This window comes from Hyperolius riggenbachi, chromosome 3 (genome assembly GCF_040937935.1).
Source record: "Hyperolius riggenbachi isolate aHypRig1 chromosome 3, aHypRig1.pri, whole genome shotgun sequence".
Classification (NCBI taxonomy): domain Eukaryota; kingdom Metazoa; phylum Chordata; class Amphibia; order Anura; family Hyperoliidae; genus Hyperolius; species Hyperolius riggenbachi.
Genome location: NC_090648.1, coordinates 494,896,992 through 494,917,035, shown reverse-complemented (window position 1 = coordinate 494,917,035; position 20,044 = coordinate 494,896,992). Strand labels below are relative to the sequence as shown.

At 47.4% G+C, this 20,044-nt stretch overlaps 1 protein-coding gene across 1 annotated transcript in view; it reads right to left on the bottom strand.

Annotated features, from left to right (window-relative positions):
- The window catches only part of DENND5B (DENN domain containing 5B), a 102,271-nt gene that overhangs the window by 28,446 nt on the left and 53,781 nt on the right, over nucleotides 1-20,044 (bottom strand). Inside the window, 5 exon segments of the mRNA XM_068278256.1 lie at nucleotides 4,630-4,671; nucleotides 4,673-4,738; nucleotides 10,853-10,946; nucleotides 12,019-12,169; nucleotides 17,950-18,181. Of these exon segments, the coding sequence (XP_068134357.1) occupies nucleotides 4,630-4,671; nucleotides 4,673-4,738; nucleotides 10,853-10,946; nucleotides 12,019-12,169; nucleotides 17,950-18,181 (585 nt within the window).

The window sequence follows — 20,044 nt, the reverse complement described above, 5'->3', positions numbered from 1 at the left end:
ATTGTTTATAAAGACACTCCCTGAAAATGATCTATACAAATATGCTTGCCAGCCTCCCTGCACACCTTTTTGCAGTTGGACAGAGCAAGTGCTTTTGAAAATAAAGAAAATTCTGATACACCCCCCATGAGGAGATGAGCTAGTCCAAAACCTCTCGGTTCTGTCAGATTTCTACTACTTACTGAAAGTGACAAACATATATGAAAAGCAATTTATAGCATATTTTACTGTGGGAAAAATTTACTTATTTGTATATGTTTACATGTACTTTACATTTTACAATTTTTGCAATAGTCGTCCTCGAAAGTGGACCTGAACTCTTGCACCGGACAGAAGGAATACAGAGGAATGCATCCTGTATGTATTTAAAGAGTTTAGCCTGTTTAATCCCCCCTTCATCTGTGACTAATCAGAAGTTGTAATTGGATCTCCCCCGTCACATGACTGCCACGTCAGATGAGGCAGATAAGCTCATCTGAAAGCACAGGAAGTTAACAATATGTCTGCTTCCATGAATCAGGAAGTAGAAACAGTGCAGATAGATTTTAGGATTTGTATCAGCTGTAACAAAGAAAGGTTTTTTGTTTAAGGGCCCATTTCCTCTTGTGCGAATCTGCATGAGTTTTCTGCATGCAGAGTCGCATAACCAATACAAGTGGAGGGGCCTGTTTCCACTTGTCAGAAATCCTGTGCAGTTTTGTGTTCAGGAAAAATCTGCTCGGCAGAGCCATAAGAAGGCGGTGTGCGATTTGCATACAATGCATTTAATAGGAAAAAGCGTTTTCGCATAAAATCAATGTAAAAGCACATAGGCACTGACATGGTTAAATTCGCATATTTACTAACATATGCAAAACCGCCCGCGAATTCGCGGTAAAATTCTCGGTACTATTCGCATCCGCGTGCAAATTCGTTTTTGCGTTTTCCGCAACTAATTCGCACCGCTCAAGCGGAAAACGGGCCCTAAAGGTTATTATGGTGTAGTGCATCTTTTAGAGCAGAGAGGAAATTCTGAATTCAGGTCCGCTTGAAGTGTTATTGCATTTGTTTTATCAGTTTGATATACACTGCTCACATAAAGGGAACACAAAAATAAGACATCCTAGATCTGAATGAATGAAATATTCTTATTAAATACTTCATTCTTTACATAGTTCAATGTGCTGACACCAAACTCAGATCAATGGAAATCAAATTTATAAACTCATGGAGGTCTGGATTTGGAGTCACACTTAAAATTAAAGTGCAAAAAGGAAAAAACTACAGGTTGATCCAGCTGCGATGTAATGTCCAAGACTAAATGAGGCTCAGTAGTGGGTGTGGCCTCCACGTGCCTGTATGACCTCCCTACAACACCTGGGCACGCCCCAGATGAGGTTGTGGCTGGTCTCCTGAGGGATCTCCTCCCAGATCTGGAGTAAAGCATCCACCAACTCCTGGACAGTCTGTGGTGAAACGTGGTGTTGGTGGATGGAGTGGGACACGTTGTCCCAGATGTGCTCAATTGGATTCAGGTCTGGGGAACGGGCGGGGCCAGTCCATAGCATCAATGCCTTCGTCTTGCAGGAACTGCAGACACTCCAGCCACATGAGGTCTAGCATTGTCTTGCATTAGGAGGAATCCGGCCAACCGCACCAGCATATGGTCTCACAAGGTTCTGAGGATCTTATCTCCTGGTAGCACCTCCATGCTCTGGACACTACGCTGACAGACACAGCAAACCTTCTTGCCTCAGCTTGCATTGATGTGTCATCCTGGATGAGCTGCACCACCTTAGCCACTTGTGTGCGTTGTAGACTTGGTCTGGTGCTACCACTAGAGTGATAGCAGTGCTTGCATTCAAAAGTGACCAAAACATCAGCCAGAAAGCAAAGGAACTATGTGGTCTGTAGTCACCACCTGCAGAACCAATCTTATTGGGGATGTCTTGCTAATTGCTTATAATTTTCACCTGTTGTCTATTCCATTTGCACAACAGCATGTGAAATTGGTTGTCAATCAGCATCACTACCCAAGTGGACAGTTAGATTTCACAGAAGTGTGATTGACTTGGAGTTACATTGTGTTGTTTAAAGGGAAGATCCGCGCATTATATAAAAAACAAACAGCACTCACCTGGGGCTTCTTCCAGCTCCTGGTAGTTGATCGGTGCCCTCGCTGCAGCTCCTCCCCCTCCCGGCGTCCAGCGATGAAGAAGCCGACCTCGCCAGGTCGGCGTCATGTGCGTTCCACGGTGGGGGGTCACGTGGTGTAAGTGATGTCTATGGGTCTCTACTGCGCAGGCACAGTAGTTCTGCGCCTGCGCAGTAGAGACCCGATGACGTCTACACCACGTGCCCCCCCGCCGTGCAGCGCACATGACGCCGACCTGGCGAGGTCGGCTTCTTCATCGCTGGACGCCGGGAGGGGAGGAGCTGCAGCGAGGGCACCGATCAACTACCAGGAGCTGGAAGAAGCCCAGGTGAGTGCCGTTGTTTTTTGTAATCTGCGTGAACCTTCCCTTTAAGTATTCCGTTTGTTTTTTTTGAGCAGTGTATCTTAAAAAAAAAAAAGTAGTCTGCACCTAGATCTGCCCATCTACTTTTTATATACTTATACTTGGAAAACCGGGTTGATGTCATTTTGGAGTTGGAGGATGCCACCACCACCCTGTGCCTAGAGGCAATACCCGTGAGGTCTAAACACAATGAGCTCGAGTACAACCTTATAAATGTGAGCTGTACATGGCTGGTGAACTCTTTTCCAATAATTGGTGATGGTGAGAACCTTGGTGTGAAGACCTGAATCAAGCACGTTGGAAAATGTGACTGTCTGAACTTTGACCTGTGCTGATTTATCTGCGTTTTTTGGATTTGTTGAGAGTCTGGTGTAAAAGGTGCCCACTAATGATACAATGATGATTGTACAATCTTACCACTTCTATGAAATATGACTAAATAATGTATCCAATCACTGTACATTCGCTCAGTTTACCCATCTACTACATAGATCTGATAAGACCATACCACTGGTGGGCACGTTAAGCATAGGAGCCGGCACTGCCCAGTTGTGGACAATGATTGGGTTAGTGGGGGGGGGGGGGGGGGCTTCGAATCATCAGGTAAATTTGCTACAATTTGGCCGATCCTGTCCTGACCAAGATGGCCGCCAGGTGGCTCAATGCTGCTATTCTGTGAAACTCTGCACAAATATACACATCATAAGCTGGGCATGAAAAGAAGCAACAAGATGTTCCTGATAAAACCCATTCCCTTAGATTGTAAGCTCCCAAGGGCAGGCTCTCTCACCCCTTTTGTGTCTTATGCTGGGAATACATGGCTTGATTCTGAGCCATTTAGATGGCTCGATAGATCATCTCCGGCATGTCTAATCTCCCGCCCGATCGATTCCGCGCTCCATTCTGCATGGAGGACGACAATGGAAAAAGAAAAACGAGCGGAAGATAAGAGAACCGCCTGCAGAATCGAGCGCGGAAAACGATTGGGCGTGGAATCGAGCTGAAAAATCGAGCCGTGTATTCCCAGCATAAGAATTGGTTACAAATTTATTCAGATTCATTTTGTCACTGTAATTACCAATTTTTGGATTTTGTAAATTCTTCTATAACATTGTCTATTATTTTGTACCCCATGTTTGTTTCTTACTTTGTACAGCATCACGGAACATGTTGGTGCTTTATAAATAATAATAATAAAATCACATGAAATCTGAAGTAACTATTCAGCGGGGGAGCAAGCAGCAGCTATCACTACAGTTCCGCAACAAGTCTTTTATTAGGCAAAAAAGGCGGCAACTGCTTCAAAGCTTTCTAGACTACAAAGCCTCCAGCGTGACAACAAAGGACAGGGGCAGGGGTGACTGTGTGACATCTAATGACGGAGGAGACCGCGTGACTGTGAGTGGCGGAGGAGACCGTGTGTGGTTGAGTTGACAGCAAGTGGAGGAGGGAGTGGTGGGGTAAAGCATGGAACGGCATACAGAGGAGAGAGCGCGATGACAAGTGACTGAGGGGGCTGGGGGACAAGTGACTGAGGAGGCTGGGGGACAAGTGACTGAGGAGGCTGGGGGGACAAGTGACTGAGGAGGCTGGGGGACAAGTGACTGAGGAGGCTGGGGGACAAGTGACTGAGGAGGCTGGGGGGACAAGTGACTGAGGAGGCTGGGGGACAAGTGACTGAGGAGGCTGGGGGGACAAGTGACTGAGGAGGCTGGGGGGACAAGTGACTGAGGAGGCTGGGGGGACAAGTGACTGAGGAGGCTGGGGGGACAAGTGACTGAGGAGGCTGGGGGGACAAGTGACTGAGGAGGCTGGGGGGACAAGTGACTGAGGAGGCTGGGGGACAAGTGACTGGGGAGGCTGGGGACAAGTGACTGGGGAGGCTGGGGGACAAGTGACTGGGGGAGGCTGGGGGACAAGTGACTGGGGGGGGCGCTGGGGACAAGTGACCGGGGGGGGGCGCTGGGGGACACGTGACCGGGGGGGGGGCGCTGGGGGACAAGTGACCGAGCGGGGCTGGGTGACAAGTGACCGAGGAGGCTGGGTGACAAGTGACCGAGGAGGCTGGGTGACAAGTGACAACAAGTAACTGAGTAACAAGATGGGGGCAGCTGTGGGTGACACAACATACCAGGCTGCACTCAGAATATGACTTTTTGGGGGCCGGGTTGGAGAGGGCAGCCCTGATCCCACTCCCAGAAGGCCATAGAGTTGTGGCACAGCAATACTTCCTGGGACGGCTTAGGAGAGACAGACAGAAAACAATGGAGGCGGCAGCCATGCACATCATCCAACGCATGAGGGAGAGAAAGAGACACAAAGTAAATAGCAGAGAAATAATGAAACCAACAGAATGACTGCGACAAACAATGGCAAAATAAAACAGTAGATAAAATGGCAACACAGGGTAAACAGAGAGAGAATAATACAAAGAGAGAAAACAGAGAGAATAAAAAAACAGAAAACAGAGAGAAAGCTGGATCCTATAAAAGTAATGGAAATGTCACGACTGTTCTAAAAAAAGAACACTGCATCTTTTTGCACCGGAACTCTACAGGCCACAACCTACACAGGACTTTCCAGAAATCCCACAGTCTTATTTTGTGTTTAAAAGCTAAAAAACAGAGTCTTACATTCTTATGGTCTCTGGTGAATGACGACAACTCCGATCTTACAATACCGACTTTTCCCTGCTTTGTGGTCTGCAATTCATTGTTAGAGAGAGGTAACATGCTTGAGGACACTCGGCCGTGGCGGACATTATGGACCAACAATGCTGATAATCTAGTGAGTCTACAGCAAAGCCCCCCCCCCCCCCCCAACAATGAAGAGGACACCTGACTGGCCCTTGAGTGAATCACTCTCACTTACCTCTCCCGCCAGAAACAAGTCTCATTCGCCATCCCACCTCCATAGAAGTTGAGTCGCTACCCTCTAAGCTTGTGATATGACATGGTCTACGATGGGTGGGGTTAGGAGAGGATAAAAGCTGCTTGGCTGTCACTTAAAGTACACCTGAAGTGAGAGGGATATAGAGGCTGCCATATTTATTTCCTTTTAAACAATACCAGTTGCCTGGCTGTCTTGCTGACCTCCTTGGCTGCAGTAGTGTCTGAATCACAAAACCTGAAACAAAGATGGAGCTAATCTGGTCAGACTTCAGTCAGAGCACCTGATCTGCATGCTTGTTCAGGTTCTATGGTTAAAGGGGAACTAAAGTAAGAGGTATACGGAGGGTGCCATATTTATTTCCTTTTAATCAATTTCAGTTGCCTGGCAGCCCTGCTGGTCTATTTCTCTGCAGTAGTATCTGAATAACACCAGAAACAAGCATGCAGCTAGTCTTGTTATATCTGACTTTAAAGTCTGAAACACCTGATCTGCTGCATGCTTGTTCAGGGGCTGTGGCTAATAGTATTAGAGGCAGAGAATCAGCAGGGCTGCCAGGCAACTGGTATTGCTTAAAAGGAAATAAACATGGCAGCCTCCATATACCTCTCTCTTCAGTTCCCCTTTAAAAGTATTAGAGGCAGAGGGTCAGCAGGACAGACAAGATATCTGCATTGGTTATAAGGGAATAAATATGGCTGCCTCTATATTCCTTTTAAGGATTCGGCAGAGCTAGGGAGAACTAAAAACAGGATGGATTTTTAAAAACAAACAAAAAAACAACCCAGAGACAAGCAGGGGGCATGTCCTGGACCACCAGGCTGCTGATGGAGTGTGCAGCCCTTACTGACAGTCCGGGAAACAGGAAGTTGCTGTGTTCTGGCCATTCTGCAGCTACATCCTGGGCTTCTGTCACACAACACGCCCAGAAGGAGACGGGAGACAAGGAGGAGCATTTTGTAATGCATCTTATTTTCGGTGGGTATTAAGCTCCAAGTGAAGCAGAGAACACAGTAAGAAGAGGTTAGCAGTAAATGACAAGAAAAGAATGAACAGCCAAGTCAGGCCAGCTCATGGAGATGACAAATTAGTGTCTGGCAGTGGAATGCGAGAAATGCAAGTATTCCAGCTATGAGTATTGTGCCCAGCTGGCCTGGAAACAATGGCCTATTCATGCGATGTCCAACCACTGCACTGGGGGATGGACATCAGACAAGAGAATATACTAACACCACAGCAGGTGGCTGGAGACCCCCCCCCCCCCCCTTTCCAAATGTTAACGCGCGGGTCATCAGAGGCTGCCTGGTCTGTAGATACTACATCAGAGGCTGCCCGGCCTGGTGATACATCTGCCGGGTCATCAGAGGCTGCCCGGCCTGGTGATACATCTGCCGGGTCATCAGAGGCTGCCCGGCCTAGTGATACATCTGCCGGGTCATCAGAGGCTGCCCGGCCTGGTGATACATCTGCCGGGTCATCAGAGGCTGCCCGGCCTGGTGATACATCTGCCAGGTCATCAGAGGCTGCCCAGACTGCACAGAGCTGCCCATAATTATTCATACCCCTGGCAAATTTTGACTTAAAATTTACTTTTACTCAACCAGCAAGTCATTTTTGATGGAGAATGACATATCTTTTGGGAGACACCTAAGACAATATACAAGAGGCATTATTGTGGGGAAAAAACCCATTTCTCAGCTTTTATTTACATTTGAGCAAAAAGTGTCCAGTCCAAAATTAATACCCTTCACAAACTGTCACAGTCTGTGGGAAAATCCAAAGTTCTATACCATTCCAAATAGTCCAAACTGTTCTAAAGCATCCTAATTACACTGATTAAGTGGGAACAGCTGTTTTAATCAACTCAACAGGTGAAAAACAGCAACCTGCAGCGGTTGGTTTGTGGACAGTCATGGCTAAGGCCACATACAAACATCAGACCATAGTCTTTTGAAAATGAAAGATCACAGACCAATTTTACCCCCTTTCATGTAGTATGAGAGCCATACTCTACACAGTCTTTTCTATGGAGCTTAACTCCCCATCAGAAAAAAATCTTTGCAAGATGCTGCACACACAGATGCTGTACAGACACAAAAGATCAGTATCTGCAAAAGATCTGTTCCTGCCAAAGATCCGTTCCTGCAAATTGCATTCATAGTCTATATCTGCAGATCATCATACACACCTTGTTTAAAAGACATTCATCTGCAGATCAGATCCACCAGGATGGATTTTCAGATCTGCAGATGATTGTCTGATCTGCAGATGAATGTCAGTTAAACACGGTGTGTATGAGGATCTGCAGATATCATCGACTATGAATGCAATTTGCAGGAATGGATATTTTGCAGGAACAGATCTTTTGCAGATACTGATCTTTTGTGTCTGTACAGCATCTTTGTGTGCAGCATCTAGCAAAGATTTTTTTCTGATGGGGAGTTCAGCTCCATAGAAAAGACTGTGTAGAGTATGGCTCTCATACTACATAAAAGGAGGTAAATTGGTCTGTGATCTTTCATTTTCAAAAGACTATGGTCTGATGTGTGTATGTGGCCTAAGACAAAGGAGCTCACTGAGGACCTGAGACTGCGCATTGTGGCTGCTCACAAGTTGGGAAAGGGCTACAAGGCCATTTCTAAAAGTTTTCAAGTTCTAGTGGCTACAGTGCAAAGTATAATACAAATGTTCCGCACTGTGGAAAATCTCAGAGGACATAGTCGGAAGCCAAAAGTCACATCTTTGCTGGTCAGGAGGATAGTGAGAGAGGTGAAAAAGAATCCAAGGTCTTCTTGGTAAATCTGAACTCTGCTGGTGGCAATGTCTCAAGGCAGACAATCCTACAGACACTGCATACTGCTGGGTTCCACGGATGCAGACCAAGGAGGACGCCACTTCTCCAGATAAGGCACACAAAGGCTCACTTGGCCTTGGAAAATGCGCATCTGGGCAAAGAAGACGACTTCTGGTCTTCTGTGTTATGATCAGACGAAACAAAAATTCAAATGTTTGGTCACAATGATGCCCCCTTCATTTGGCGTAACAAAAGAGAATCCTTCAACCCAAAGAACACCATACCCACTGTCAAACATCAAACATGGTGGTGGGAGGGGGGTTCAGCCAATGGACCAGGTAACCTAATCACAGTAAGCGGCACCATAGAAAAGGGCAATACATGAGGATTCCCAACGACAACATCAAGCAGTCTGCAGAAAAACTTGGCCTTGGGCACCAGTGGACATCTCAGCATGACAATGACCCAAAACAGTGAAAACACACAGCAAAAGTGGTGAAGAAATGGTTAGACAACAACATTAACGGTTTGGAGTCCTGACTTGAAACCAATTGAGCATCTGTGGAGGGAGCTAAAGATCAGAGTGGTGGCAAGAAGACCCTCCAACCTGAAAGATTTGGAGCTCATTGCTAAACATGAATGGGCAAAAATACCTGTGGAGACATGCAAAAAGCTGGTCTGCAATTATAGGAAGAGTTTGATTGCTGTAATAGCCAAAAAAGGCTTTTCTATTGATTATTGAGAAGGGTATGAATAATTTTGGACTGGCCACTTTTTGCCCAAATGTAAATAAAAGCTGAGAAATGTTTTTTCCCCACAATAATGCTTCTTGTACATCGTCTTATCTTTTCGGAGACACCTATGTCATTTCTAGTAAAAAAAATATGTTATTTTATTCCAGGTGAAGTATAATCTCCTGGGAGAGAAGTCATTCTCTGTCTCTCCAGCCCCTCAGCTATGGCCCCCCTGCACCTTGCACAGATGATGGGTAAGGTAATGCTAAGTGGGGTCCAGGCGTTGTATGTTGGCAAAGAAAAGAAATTGGGGCAATTCCTGAAGTCCCATGGACGTGACATTTGTCATTGCTGCTGGTACACAGAAGCATTGACAAGGGGGGGCAGAAGATGTGACCCATGGGTGGGAGAAGCGACCCGGGGGCAAAATATGAGACCCGGGGTATAGGAGAAGTCACCGGGGGCAGGAGATGCCACCCAGGGGTAGGAAAAGTGACCCAGGGGTGAGAGAAGCAACCACGGGGGTAAGAGGTGATAAGATTCCTGTTTCAGTGTTGGATCTCTGCTCTGGAAATTCTCAGGATCAGTCACCGACTTCCCGGCAGACGCCAGATAATCTCAGTGCTGCAATAGTGAGCCCCTCCCCCACTCTCCAGACAAGGGGGGGCAGATGGCTGATAATAGCCTGTTCCCCCCCTGCCCCCCAGGAGACGCAGATTATAGCATGGAAACTACGGGGTCTAGCGAGATGGGAGGTCAGAAACCTGCAGAGAAATCAATGCAGGAAATCCCGACTCATTTGAAATCTCTCCAGACGCTAAATGACCCTGACATCTCAGCCGGCATTTGTGCCATTCATGCAATTACTGGAGCTTTCAGGATGTCAGACAGACAGGAGGAGTCAGGAAAATAACATTAATTCACAGGGAGAATGAAGTCCTGAATCACTGAAGCAAACAACTCCCATATCTGATTTCCTCCGCGTTGCCTCGTCCGTGTCACAACAAGATGCCTCATCCACTTCTCATCGCCACACCACGTCCACACGCCTCAAACTTCCCATCGCCACGCCTCAGCAACTTCCCATCGCCACGCCTCAGCAACTTCCCATCGCCACGCCTCAGCAACTTCCCATCGCCACGCCTCATCCACTTCCCATCGCCAAGCCTCAGCAACTTCCCATCACAACACCACATCCACTTCCTATCGCCACGCCTCATCCACTTCGCCATGCCCACTTCCACTTCCCACTGCCATGCCTAGTACACTTCCCCCCACCACACCTTGTCCATCTGACATCAGAGGGCATGCACAGTGTAACATCATAGCGCATGCATGGTGTGACAGAGCGCATACACAGTGCGTAAAAATGTGTGACATAGCGCATGCACAATGCATAATGATGTGTGACAGAGTGTATAGTATAGCGTTCTCTTTAATAAGGAAGATGAACAGTAGCTAATAAAGTTTTCTGAGCTTCTCCTTCTCAGTCACCTGGTTCTGTTTTGTTGCTTTACTCCTGTAGTAAACTTGTTTAACAAAGTGACTTGGTGCCCCATGACCAAACTATTATTCCCGAAGGAGCCATATTACCTCAATTGATATAACAAGTACTATCTTCTACTTCCAACTCCCTCCAGCCACACCAGCAGGTGGCGCTCTAAACACATCACATTTTCACTGCAATATTCTTTATTATATTTACTAAAAAGAAATCCATTTGTTACTAAACCTGACGAATCGCACAAAAGCTGAAACAAACACTATAGGTTTCAATTGCTGTGACAACTGATCCCGCCTCCGGCTCTCCATGATTTGCATATGGCAGTAAAGAGTGCTGATTTGGGGATAGAAGGGGCGGGATCTGACAGCATTAGGAATATATTCAGCTATCAGAGGCTTATATGACTGTCACATGACTCCTGCCCTCGACGTACCTCCCGCAGGTCGTTGTCCAATCCCAGGTGCTCTGAGTGCTGCCTCTGGCGATCCTTCCTGCGCTGCGCCGTGGCATTCCTGCTGACCCACCGGCTGGGGAAACAAGGCGGGAAATTCATTTATTTACATTCATCGCCTCACAATACGACTTCATACCATTTCTCTACCCACACAATATGACAGCTCCAACTCCAACATTTTAAATCTGCAATTCTACAACATAAAAAAAAAATAGATGCTGAACCAATTCATAGATTCTCATCTCCTCCTCATTGACTGACAGCTGCCTGCTTACATCCAGGAAGTCTGAGCCACTCCCCCTTTAGTGATAAGTGCAAGCAGGAAGGGGATTGGTGAATTAGAAGCCACACCCCCTAACAAACATCCAATCACAGTAATGAAAAGGTGTGAAGGGGAGTGTAATAAAACAAGCAAAGCCAGATCGTGTACACTGCAGGGGGTGCGGAGCACAGACATTCACTGTAAGGAGGCGGAGCAACACATTTACACTGCAGGGGGTGGGACACAGACGTCACAGTGTAAGCGAGCGGGGCACAGATGTTTAAACTGCAAGGGGCGGGGCAGACATTTAGTGCAAGTGGGCGGGGCACAGAGAAGAGCGTCAGAGGATCACATCCTGCAAGTTTGAACATTAGTGCTGGTGAGGGTGCTCTTGACGAGCACACACATACACAAGCTCCGCCTACAGACACATGCTCCGCCTCCACACACAGAGATTAGACCACTTCTGCAGTGAGGATATTATCTGTGGGTCACCAAACTGTCTGCTATGATATGAGCAAAATATGGCAGCCCTTGCCTGGGTCATAGTGGAACAGAGGGGAAGATGCTGAAAGGTTAGTAACTTACGAGCTCAGATGAATAACATGGCCACTAATCCATAGCTCCTCTCATCTCCCCCGACTATGATCTGATATGACCCAAGCTGCAATCGCACAACTACTAATAATTCCACAACCTCTCAGCTCCCCTGACTATCATCTGATGTGACCCAGGTGAGGTTAGCAGATATTGGTTTGTGACTCCCTTCTGGAAATGGTGGGAGATCTCTGGAGGAGAAGTCTCAGTAAATCAGGAAAAACCTATTGGCTGAACAGGGTGTGAAGTCTGTGACCACACCTCTTCCAGCAGGTCCCGCCCTTACTTGTTGTTGATTGGTCCGTTCAGCAGCACGTCGGCCTGAAGTCTGGGGAAGAACCCCTGCTCGTATTTTCCCTGCCCGATCTTCATGTCCAGCAGATGGGGGTGGATGGCTGTGTGATCGATCTTCATCAGACGCTGCTCCACGGACGCAGCTGCAAGATAACGACAGAAGTAATCACATGATTGACAGATCCAAAAACCAGTAATCCCTGATTCTTTACAGGGGCCGCCATGTAAGCCCACCCTGCTGTCAGGAGGCCACAGTTGTAATATACGCAAGCAGCACTGCGTCCACGGCATGCACATCACAGCTGCCTTTTAGTATTATAGAGCACATTGCTCTAATCCTCCTCATCTGTGGTCTGGAACCAACCAGGAAGCAGAGGTTCAAGTTAGCAAATCAAAGCTTCTAGCAGCTCATCAGGTTAAGTGTGCCGCAAGATCATTTGATCTCTGCGTCCAATGAGATTGTGTGGCATGCAGTGTGGTCATGCGCAGGCCTGGATTTACAGCACAGGAGCCTATAGGCACAGATGTCCTGGCACCCTAGACTCCGCCCTCCATGAACCACACGAGTGCTGGCTGCCCAGCTGTCACTTCTCTCTTACATCCCTTGCTCATCATAGGAAGCTACAGGTGCCCCTTTGTATTAAGTAGCCTGAAGTACCCTCAGTATTAAACAGCTAGAGGTGCCCCCAACTGAAGGGAGATCTGGTCCGTGGAATGCCCGGCTGAGTAACCTCTCATTCACGCTCTGCTCAGGACTCAGCATAGGTAAGGCGGAAGGGAGGCACTTGGGGAGGGGAGTGAACTGCCCTTCCATCATCAGGCGCCTGCAGGCACATGCCTACAGTGCATGCAGTGAGGTCACGCGGCCTGCGCACGCAGTGAGGTCACGCGGCCTGCGCACGCAGTGAGGTCACGCGGCCTGCGCACGCAGTGAGGTCACGCGGCCTGCGCACGCAGAGTGGTCACGCGGCCTGCGCACGCAGAGTGGTCACGCGGCCTGCGCACGCAGAGTGGTCACGCGGCCTGCGCACGCAGAGTGGTCACGCGGCCTGCGCACGCAGAGTGGTCACGCGGTCTGCGCATGCAGAGTGGTCACGCGGTCTGTGTATGCAGAGTGGTCACATGGTCTGTGTATACAGTGGGTCATGTGGTCTGTGCATGCAGTGAGGTGACGGATAGACGTGTTCGCACACACACAGTAGCAGCCTCCGCCCTGCACAGCCAGAGATAATATGTGAGCCCCGAGGCTACGACATTCCAGAGCAGACACAGATCACAGATCAGGAATCTATTCTTAAGGCAAACCGGGAGGACAATCTTACTCCACACCCAAATATTCCAACTCTGAAACCCCGACAACGGGAGATAAACACTGCCAGACACAGCAACCAGCATGAGACTAGAACCTAAACCTTGCACAGGAAGCACCATGGGAGAAATACTCAGGGCATTTTAATATATCTTTTCATAGAACACTGACCATATGACACTGAGATACAATGTAGAGCAGTCAGTGTACAGCTTGTATAACAGTGTAAATGTCCTGTCCCATCAAAATAGCTCAACACACAGCCATTAATGTCTAACCACCAGCAACAAAAGTTAGTACACTCCTAAGTGAAAATGTCAGGGCCCGTTTCCACTTGCGCGGTGCGAATTAGTCGCAGAAACCGCAAAACGAATACGCACACGGATGTGATTACCGCAAGTTCGCGGGCGTTTTCGCATATGTAAGTATGCAAAGTTAACCATGTCAGTGCCTGTGTGCTTTTACATTGATTTTATGCGAAAACTCCAGCGAATTCGCGGTAAAATTCGCATACGAAAACGCATGCGAATTTCCGATTAAATACATTGTATGCGAATCGCACACTGCAAGGCGGTGTGCGAATTCTGAGGGCTCTGCCGTGCAGATTTTTCCTGTACACAAAACCGCACAGGATTTCTGACAAGAGGAAACAGGCCCCTCCACTTGTATTGGTTATGCGAATCTGCATGCAGAAAACGCATGCAGATTCGCACAAGTGGAAACGGGCCCTCAGAGGTCTGCCCCAAGCATCAATATTTTGTGTGTGCCCACCATTATTTTCCAGCATTGTCTTAACTCTCCCTGGCATGGAGGTCACTAGAGCGTCACAGGTGGCCACTGGAATCCACTTCCTCCCCTCCATGATGGAGCTGGTGGATGTTAGAGATCTTGCGCTTCTTCACCATCCATATAAGGATGCCCAACAGATGCTCAATAGGGTTTAGGTTTAGAGACATGCTTGGCCAGTCCAGTTACCCTCAGTTTCTTTAGCAAGGCATTGGTCGTCTTGGAGGTGTGTTTGGGGTCATTATGTTGGAATACTGCACTGTGGACCAGTTTCTGAAGGGCGGGGTCATGCTCTGCTTCAGTATGCCAAGTACAGGTTGGCATTCATGGTTCCCTCAATGAACTGTAGCTCCCCAGTGCCAGCAGCACTCATGTAGCCTCAAACCATGACCCTCCCACCACCATGCTTCACTGTAGGAAAGACATGCTTGTCTTTGTATGCCTCACCTGGTTGCCGCCACACACGCCCGACACCATCTAAACCAAATATGTTTATCTTGGTCTCATCTGACTACAGGATATGGTTCCAGTAATCCATCCCCTCTTTTTGTCCGCTTGTCTTCAGCAAACTGTTTATTGGTCCTCTTGTGCATCATCTTCAAGCCTTGTACACACGCTTGATTGAAGTCATCTGTGGCGGCCTGTAACAACCACCTCAGCCAATAGTCAGGCATGTGTACAAAGGCCCATGACAGTCAACCCACAAGAGACCCGCCTGGCGGAATAACTCACCCAAGCAACGGCCACCTCCATTGTAGACGCCTCACCTCTGCCCCCTCACGTCACGCATGCGCCGTTGACCCTCCACAACCCCCCTGCATAGCAACAAGACACAATGCCAGTTACACAGCTGACTTCACATCTGAACAGCCCAGGCCCAGCAATGGTCGCCAGAGGGGATCAGGTCCCAACCTACGACAGGTAACAGGTCTGTACGCACCTTTGGAAGAGGCTTCCTTCTGTGATGACAGCCATGCAGACCAATGTGACGCAGTGTGGAGGGACCCATGACCCTCTGCAGCAATGCTGCCAGCACTGATGCGTCTATTTACCAAAGACAACCTCTGGATAGGATGCTGAGCACATGCACTCAACTTATTTCATCCAGAATGGCGATGCCTGTGGTAAGTGGAACCTGTTCTGGAAACCTCCGCATGGTCTTGGCTGCAGGTGAGTTTCAGGGTGTTGGCAATCTTCTATACCCTTATGTGGACAAACAATTTTTTTTTTTGTAAGATCCTAAGAGTTCTCTGCCATGAGGTGTTGAACTTCCAGTGACCAGTATGAGAGTGTGAGAGCGATAACACCAAATATAACACACCTGCTAACCATTCACACCTGAGACCTTGTAACGCTAACAAGTCACATGACCCCGGGGAGGGAAAATGGCCAACTCGGCAGAATATTGACATTCTTCACTTAGGGGTACTCACTTTTGTTGCCAGGGGGTTAGACATTAATGGCTGTGCGTTGAGTTATTTTGATGGGGCAGGAAATTTACACTTTTATACAAGCTGTACACCAGGCTTTCTCAACCAGGGTTCTTGAGTACTCTGCAGGGGTTCCTCTGCATTTTCCCCCATCGTGGGGGAAGTGTAATAAAGCACTCTATAATAGGTGGTACTGTAACAAGAAGCACTAAATTGAGGCATCAGGAGACGGTATAATGAGTGGCAGTGTAATGGGGGTAGTAAAATAAACAGCCACACATACTTTTAAAGACCACGCCTCCTGCAAAATAAATGCGGGGGTTCCTCGAGATCAAAAAGTTATTTGCAGGGTTCCTCCAGGGTAGAAAGGTTGAGAAAGGCTGCTGTACACTGACTACTTTACATTGTATCAAAGCATCATATCTTCAGTGCTGTCCCACAAAAAGTTACAATAAAATACACAAATGTGTGAGGTGTACTGTCCATCTGTGAGACGCTCCGTGCTCCCCCCAGGCTCTTTTAGGGCCTGAGCCCACTAATGCAGTTGTGTTAGCTTCTGTGCACTTTTCAGCATCTGTAACATTGCTGTGTAACTGAAAAGCGGACCCAACTGCGTCAGTGGGCTCAGACCCTTAAAGTGAACCTCCAGACTAAAAATCTACTCAGCAGCACTGAAAAGGCTTTTCTTTAACAGTTTCACAGCATCAGAACATTGTTTTTCTTACCCAAGCCTCATTTTTAGCTACACAGAAGAAAACTGCCCAGGCATTTTTCCCCTGATGCTGTGCAAAGCATGATGGGATTCCCTGCTGTTCTCGTTCTGCTGTTTTGGTGCAATTTTTTTTTTTATTTTTTAATTTGAGATTTGAAGCCTAGCACATGCAACTGGGAGAGGTGACCAGGACACAGGACAGCTTGAACTGTGTCTCCTGCTCCCTGTCACCTCCTTTCAACCAAAAAGATGTCTGCCATCATGAAAAAGATGGTTGCCCCCTTGAAATCACAAACATTTGCCTGTTCTTTTAAAACAGGATGGGTAAGAGATTATATTACTTATCTATTTTAATTAACATAACTAATGACAGTATGTTTGTTTAGGCTGAAGTTCCCCTTTAACCAGGTGCTCCACCCGGCTAATTTTGCTGAGCACCCGGTTATCATCAGCTCGCCTCCTCATCCTATACTGTAAGCAGGGTTGCGCCAACGTTGCAGCCCACCCGGCTACTTTTTCATGCCAACCGGCTGGCAAACATTTCTGGGGAGAACACGGCACTCTATACAGTTTTGAGTGAAGCAAACCTGAATCAAAAATAAACTTATGATATAATGAATTGTATGCACAGTACAGCTAAGAAATAGAACATTAGCAGCAAAGAAAAGAGTTGTGTTTTTCAGTACAGGAAGAGTTAAAAAATCATCAGTTATCTAGGCAAGAGAGCTTCTCTGAGCTCTTCAACCCACTGGGTCCAACGCAGTCCTCATTTCTGAAGCACTTAAAGAGTCAAGAAACAGTGAGGGCCCATTTCCACTATTGCGAATTCGCATAGCAATACAAGTGAATGGGACTGTTTCCACTTGTCAGGATTCTTTTGCGTTTTTCTGTGCAGAAAAAATTCGCATGGCAGAGCCATCAGAATTCGCATACCACTATGCGAATTGCATACAAGGCATTTAATAGGAAATTTGCATGCGGTTTGGGTATGCGTATTTTTATGCGAATTTTCATGCGAATTCGCACAGAAACAATGGAAAAATCACACCAGCACTGCCATGGTTAAATTCGCATACATCGTCATCCATGCGAATTCGCATGAAAATTCGTATAGACCCGCATGCGAAATTCGCATCCGCATGCGATTCGCACCGCACAAGTGGAAACGGGCCCTGAGAGACAGCTTGAAATAAGCTTTTACTGCAGGAAAGTTTAAAGGGTCATTATTTCTGCTTTGTTTTATAGCTTAAAAGACAACAAGTGTGCAAATGTGAGTGAATTATGCGATGTTATAAAAAAAAAAAAAAGCTATATAACTGAAAACAACATTATGAGATTCTTTTCTTTGCTACTAATGTTCTTTTCCTTATGCATATTACACATACAAGTCATTATCATACTTTTTGTTTTCCCGCTTCAGGTTTGCTTTCAGCCATGGCCATACCGCGCGTGTACATCCTGCACTTGGCGGAAGCCACAGACTTATATCTACACCGCGGATGTGGTGCGTCACATGATGTCTATATGCTCTAAAAACTTCACACCGGGTTAATATATTGACATGACCACGGCAAGAACACGGATTTTCAGTAGGAAACCATTACTGAATTTACGAGTTCCTCTCAGAACCAGGCCCTGAGGTAAACCAACCCCCCCACCACCCACCCAATCACCGCAAACACCCACCGGCCTCCTTCAGGGTGGTGCACGACTGGTAGGTCGAGGTCCGAATGGCTGGCGCTCTGACGTTGTACAGACGGATCTTCTCGATACGGGTGTCAAAAACTCGAAGCAGAGGCTCCTTCTCCTCCCACAGAGACATGATCTTATTGTCTATGAAGGTCGCGAACATCTGCGTCTCGATAAATCTGGAGAGGAACGGGAGGTAGGGCTCCGGCTGGTCCGATAGGAAGGAGGCCTGCAGGAGACAGGGAGAGAATAATGCACTGTGCCGGAGCCCTGCAAGAGCCACCCATATGTCGTTATTAGAGGCCTCCTGCAGTCAGGAGACTTGGGACACAAATCACAGGGGGACATTTATCAAGAGTGTCTGAGACAAAATATTGGTAGGTCTTTAGAAATTTGTGCAGAAATGTCTCAGACACCTTAAAAACCCTCTATACAGTGCAGTTTCCTTCTTAAGCTGTTCTAAAACAGGAGGAGCTAGGAAGGTCTCTCAGACAGTGCAGTGTGTGAGGGGAATTGCTGTTGCTGAGGTAACCAACACACCTGCTGTACTGCATCAATGACCAGCACTGGAAGAGTTAAGCACAGAACCACTTCACAGGACAATTGGCAGCATGGGGAGGAGCACTTCACATATCATGCCTAGCCTGCACTATCTGTAGAACTGCTACCACATAATGACCGCCTAACGCCGATAGGGGGCGGCAGGTCGTATGTGGATTTACATGGAACCGGCCGTTTGAGCGGCCGTTCCATGTCAGTTCACGGAGGGTGTCTCCGTGAACAGCCTGCAAGCCTCCGATCGCAGCTCGCAGGCTAAATGTAAATATGTGGGGAAGAAATCCCCGGTGTTTACATCATACGGCGAGATCGGCGATCCCCGGCCACTGATTTGCCGGGGATCGCCGGCATCTGATAGGCTGAAGCCTATCAGAGACGGCGCAGGACGGATCAACATCCTGTGGTGCCCAGGGAAAGGAGGCTGGGAATCGCTGCGGAAGGGGGCTTTGAGGAGCCCCCTGCTACACACAAGTAGCCGGTGGCGATCAGACCCCCCCCCCCCCCCCCCCCAGCAGGACATCCCTAGGGGGGAGTCTGGTCGCCCTGGCTCTATCATGATCTGTGCTATGGGCTGGAGAGCCCACGCAGCACAGATCAGGGAAAAACAGCCCGGTCCTTAAGTGGTTAAGCACTTCTTTATCTGCAGCAGGTTAGGGATGGATTTGCACCTTTCTTAACTGTAGTGCAGTTCTAGAAATTCACACTAAACTGCCACTATTAAGTAGGATTTAAGAGTTTTATCATGCAGAGCAGTTCCCCTGCTGCTTAGAACTGTTTAGGAAGAAAAAAAACGGTCAGTAATGCTTTGATAAATCTGGCCCACGGTCTAATAAAGTTTAACAGACTTACAATGTGTGCCATTATCTCTATATTTATCATTGCCTTAAATTATTTGTCCTTCATGAAAACAATTATGGGGAAAAAAACCTTAATGGGGTTCAGACTCTCCTCATTCTGTGTCAGCCTGTTGTTGCAGACACTGAAGGAATAACAGCTTTATGTCCAAAAATGTTATTTTCAATCACAGCCAGGCTGCTGTGAATGGCAGGTATCCCCTTCTTCATTTGCTGACTCTAACCATCTCCCTGCACACAGCTGCTGACCTGACAGGAAATTAACAGCGACAGGGGACCCCCTCTTTATGTGGCATATTATATCTGGCTTATAACAGCCATTATATTGTGGTACAAAGCTGTTGATATTTTGTCAGAGAACAGAGACCAAGTGAAGAGTGCGATCCCAGATACTGACAACGGACTTCTGCTTTCAGTTACTACATTTTCTGCTAGTAGAGAGAGATCAAAGCATTCCAAGAATTTACAGCACATGTTCTGTTCTCATCTCAAACGAGATAACTGTATTGAAACTGTTAATGGGTTAAAATCATGGCATCTACCCATCCCATCCATACTACCAAAAGCTGCAAGCATGCTTTTTAATCGAGATAGCCGTTAGCTGTTTGGAGCTGCCATCCCCGCAACTTCTAACCCATCCACTGGCCTCAGTATCCCACAATGCACTTGTAACTTCCGGT